The sequence below is a fragment of the Fulmarus glacialis genome, unplaced genomic scaffold (genome assembly GCF_000690835.1).
Source record: "Fulmarus glacialis isolate BGI_N327 unplaced genomic scaffold, ASM69083v1 scaffold6873, whole genome shotgun sequence".
NCBI lineage: Eukaryota > Metazoa > Chordata > Aves > Procellariiformes > Procellariidae > Fulmarus > Fulmarus glacialis.
The window spans coordinates 1-5,248 of NW_009200960.1; the positions used below are offsets into that span (position 1 = coordinate 1).

At 49.3% G+C, this 5,248-nt stretch overlaps 1 protein-coding gene across 1 annotated transcript; it reads right to left on the reverse strand.

The window, feature by feature from the left end:
• Positions 1–2,126: 2,126 nt before the first annotated feature.
• Positions 2,127–2,716, reverse strand: LOC104073839 (olfactory receptor 6F1-like). The gene is given in 2 exon segments (XM_009573763.1): positions 2,127–2,188; positions 2,191–2,716. Coding segments are annotated over 2 exon segments (573 nt in total). The 5' UTR covers positions 2,702–2,716.
• Positions 2,717–5,248: the final 2,532 nt, after the last annotated feature.

Consider the following 5,248-nt stretch of genomic DNA (forward strand, 5'->3'; position numbering starts at 1 on the left):
TGCCCCCACTGATGGCCACAGCTGGAGAATAAGGCTTTTGGTAGGAGGCATAACTGTTCTTATGGTTTTGCCACATGGCCATAGTAGCCCAAGGAGGGAAGAGCCCTTCCTTGTCCTGCATCTGAGTGTCAGCAAGTGAAACAGACCCATCAGCCAGGCACTGGACAAGATTCTCTGTTCAAATCTTTCTTGCACTCATCCACTGCCAGAGAGTGGTCCCACTCTTTTTCATGTCTCTTCTCCTTCTCAGAGAAGTCACCAGCTGGGAGGAACCCCTATGTCCCTGAGTCCATGCTGGTTTCTCTGTCCCACAGCTGGTAACCACATCTCAGTGATCTTGTTTCCTCCCATAGGCAACATAGGAATGGTTCTGGGGACCTCTTCTCAGGCAATCCCACCTCAGCATTGCATGTGGAAGCTCAGCTGGAGGATGCTGACTTTCCAGCTGGATCCCACCCTGTGAATTGGAGTCTGTTGCTCATGAAGTATCATCCAGTTCACCTGAGAAAGCCTAGGGTACTTGGTGGTTGTCCTGCTGCTGTTCCAGGATGGCCTGCCTCTCCCAAGTGACGTGGGTCTGCTCTGCCAGCCCTGTTGGAGGCTTTGCATGCCCCTATTCATCTCAGAGGGCTCTAGGCAGCGTTGATGGGGAATTGATGGCAGCCCTCAGTGTCCTGCACTCTGCTGTGTTTCAGGTCCCTTGGACATTTCAGGTCCTGCTTTTGGCTGATCTCCAGCGCTGCAGAGGGCTTAAACACCCCACAGACACAATTCTCCCCCAAAACCAAGGAATGACAGAGATGGCTACCTGAGGACAGATCCAGGGTCAGGCTCTTTCTCCAGCCTCAGTGGGTTGTCCCAAATTTGTCCCAGGGATTTTCCCAAATGCCACTGAGAAAGAGAGCACAGCTGACAAGGGTGGGCACCAGCCTGTCCTTGGGCACTGGTGCGTGTGCCTGGCTGCAGGTCTAAGAGACCAAGTGCCCAGGACAGGCGGATGCAGGAGGTTGGAGAATCGCCTCCAGAAGCACCACTGCTTCCAGAAGGGAGGAGTAGATGTTCAGTCTGGACTCAATCATCTCACTTGGAGAGCTCTACACTCAGGTGAAATCAATCCCACACCGTTCATAAAAGTGTATCTGCCGAGTTGATGCCTCCTCCTTATGAAGTGGTCGCATGGACTCCCTTCACTGTCAGTATGCAGAAAGAAGAGCTTTGAGAACATGATTCATCTGTTCTGAAATGAGAATGGGAAGGGGAAAATCAAGTGCCCTTTGGAAGTGCTAATGTCCTCCCAAAGAGTGTAAAGAGAGGCTTGCTACCCAGCCAGCCTTTCACAGCTCTGCAGTTTGGGGACTTTGCAAATCACATTAAAGAGTTTCCACAACGAAGCCCAAAATGGGTGGAACGATGCACTGCTAAAAACTGATCTGGAGTTTTAGATGTGGAAATGCCCTGACACATCTAGTGTGAAACATAATGATTTGCATATTTTTGAAAAAAATTAAACAGTACTTTCAGATTTTGGATAGAGAGAAGGAAGTGGAGTATAAATTTTGTTGACTGTCTTATGCTAGGAATAATGGCTATATGTAGAGATGCCAGACATTGTCAAATTTTATCTTGAACCAGAGCATGATTCAGCCACAAGAATGGGGCATAGGTGCATCCAGAAAATGTCAGACTAAATGGAGAAGTACATGCCCATTTCCTAAAGCAGTAAGCCAGCTACTGGGACTTCTTTAGGGGATTCAGGTGAATCCCTGACAAAGTGAAGCACTTAGCAAACTGGAATACAAACCTCTGCAAGGACAGCTCCTCCAGTATTCTGTCAGAGAAGAGTTTCTGGATGGTGTTTGTGACCCTTTCCAAATGCTGGTCTTTAGAGCACTGTGAGTTTACCCAGAAGTGAATAGAGGGAGGTGGGAGCATTAGAATCAAGGCTCAGCCCAGCATAAGATGGCTGTAAGGTGAATGAGATGAGCTCACTGGGGAACTGGTGGCTTCTCACTACCTGTGATGCCCAGGTGCACTTACACTTTGGTGAGGAACTTCTGCAGTGTAGAAGTCGTGGGAGAGAGGGGATGAATCTGTTTGCTCCCACTGAGGCCCGTTGAAAAGCCAATTTACTTCTTCTGGAAAGCCCACCCCAGAGCTTGCTTCACTTCTTTGTTCCTGAGTATGAAATGAAGGGGTTCAACAAAGGAGTTACAACTGTGTGAAAGGTAGTCACGAGTTTGTTCAGATCCAGGGAGTTCTGGGCTGATGGCTTGACATACAGGAACATGGTGGATCCATACCAGATTGTGATAACACTGAGATGGGCAGAGCAAATGGAAAAGGCCCTTTTCTGGCCATGGGCTGACTGGATTCTCAGCATGGAAGAGGTGATGTACATGTGGGAGTCCATGGTGATCACACAGGAGGCCACTAGAGCAATTATGGAGGCAAGGAAGGTTGCTAGCTCCATGGGCCACGTGTCACTGCAGAAGAGGGCAAGGCAGGAATCTGTATCACAGAGGAAATGATTGATGACATCTGGCCCACAGAATGTCTGCCTGGATGTCAGAAAGGACAGCAGTGATATGGCCAGAAAGCCTCCCAGCCAGGAGCTGAGCACCTGCTGAGCAGAGAGGACACTGTTCATGAAGGAGCTGTATCTCAAGGAGTAGCATATGGCTAAGTAGCGGTCATAGGCCATGACAGACAGGAGAAAACATTCAGTGGAGCTGAGGGAGAGAGGAAAGAACAACTGGAGGATGCAGACACTGAAGGAGATGGTCTGGCTAGTCCCTAGTATGACTCCTATGGCTTTGGGAACAACGCCTGTAGTGTACCAGTTCTCCAGAAAGGAGGGATTACAGAGGAAAAAAATACATTGGGGTACGGAGGTTGCTGCTCATCTACACAAGGGCTATGATGGATGCATTGCCTATTGCTGTCAGGGAGTACATCAGTGCAAATACAACCTCAAGGGAGACCCAGGAATGTCACATGCCTGGAAAGCCAAGAGGGATTCTTCCACACTTGTCCCATTTCCAGTGTGCCCCCATGTGTTGAGGTTCATCTGCGAAGACAGGAAAGTCTCTGTGAGAGTTCGCATGCCTGTGCAGGTCCTTCAGATGCTACTAGTAGTGAAACAAAGCCACCATCCCTGAAAAAGTAGTTGCTGCAGAGCACGCGAAAACAGCATCTGCCCTAAGTTAAAATTCTCAGGGAAATCCTTTGCTGGAGAAACATGTTTGGACAACTAGATCTGGCCCTGAAGGACAGGCCTACACCGTCAAATGAACATGGAGAATTATTTATTGGATCAAGCGCAGGCATCTCCTTTAGAACATGTTGAATGCAATTGCTTCCGTGAGATGAAAATTCCATTTAGGAAACTGTGGATGGCAGGCTGAGGGTCAAAAAGGTCAGCAGCGAGACGGCTGCATACATCAGAGAGTCACCAGCATCATTAGCACAAGAACATCCCCACACCCACCTCATTAACACACTGAAGCTCAAACCGGCCACGCTGAGGAGGCGGTTTTCTGATTCCACTCTGTGTGCCACAGGGAGTTTGATCTCTGGGGGATCTCATGGGTTTGTTGGAAATGGATAATGCCCTCTCTTCACACCAGCCAATTAAAGAACAGCAACACAGTTCTCTAAAATGTACCCAGTTGCTGACAGGCAGGAGACGTCTGAAACAGCTATGTCCCAAGAGACTGGAGATGTGAAGTATTTGGTACTGGATATTAATGTGGTCTTGAAACCTCCAGGGTGGGAGATAACTAAAGGCAACTATGGACACTTGAATACAGAGAGAGTAAGGGAAGGGATTCACTTACCTCATTTCCAAGCCTTTAACCGCAGTTAAGGCCTAAGTCTTCAGTCTTCCTTGAAGTGAAGATATAAGTAAAGACCTAAGTGCAAAGTCAGACTAGACATGCGTTGGGGGAAACTGATCTCCCTTGCCTCCAGAGCATGTGTCTCCAGGTAATCTACTCATCTTTGCTCCATTGATCATCAACAGAGAGATAGATACAGTCAAGCCTCCGTTCACCCTGTCTCATACAGATCATAGAATCATGGAATCATAGAATCGTTAAGGTTGGAAAAGACCTCTAAGATTATCGAGTCCAACCGTCAACCCAACACCACCATGCCCACTAAACCATGTCCCCAAGCGCCTCATCTACACGTCTTTTAAATACTTCCAGGGATGGGGACTCCCCCACTTCCCTGGGCAGCCTGTTCCAGTGCTTGACAACCCTTTCACTGAAGAGATTTTTCCTAATATCCAATCTCAACCTCCCCTAGCGCAACTTGAGGCCATCTCCTCTTGTCCTATCGCTAGTTACTTGACAGAGGAGACCAACACCCACCTCACTACAACCTCCTGTCAGGTAGTTGTAGAGCGCGATGAGGTCTCCCTTCAGCCTCCTCTTCTCCAGGCTAAACAGCCCCAGTTCCCTCAGCCGCTCCTCATCAGACTTGTGCTCCAGGCCCTTCACCAGCTTCGTTGCCCTTCTCTGGACACGCTCCAGCACCTCAATGTCCTTCTTGGAGTGAGGGGCCCAAAACTGAACACAGTATTTGAGGTGCGGCCTCATCAGGGCCGAGTACAGGGGGACGATCACCTCCCTACTCCTGCTGGCCACACTATTTCTGATACAGGCCAGGATGTCGTTGGCCTTCTTGGCCACCTGGGCACACTAGCCATTCTCCAACAGGCTGTCAACCAGCACCCCCAGGTCCTTTTCCTCTGGGCAGCTTTCCAGCCACTCTTCCCCAAGCCTGTAGTGCTGCATGGGGTTGTTGTGGCCAAAGTAAGATCAGGCAATCCATGCCTTACCAGCATCTATTTTTCTTCTGTTCACACTTAAGGTAGACTAGACAGCTGGATTGAACAACACACACACACGCGCACGCGCACGCGCACACACACTCACACGCGCATCTCGGCCTCTAGGCATCTAGAGTTAGTTGAGAAGACTTGCACCTAAAGAGAGGCTGCGTACACTATCCAGGTCCACTGCACAGGTGTTGGACTTGACAGAGTCATCTTCTGCAAGTCCTGTGTCCAAGGCTTCAATGTGTTTGTGGGGAGACTGATCTGCACTTGGTATGAAGGGCATATGCAGCTGATGAGAGTAATGTGCCCAGCTTGAGCCCATTCACCCCCCCAAAAGACCTCTCCCTGCTATCCATCTGTCCTTGAGTACCTTGGACATGGGTATAGGGTTTAACAATGGAATGG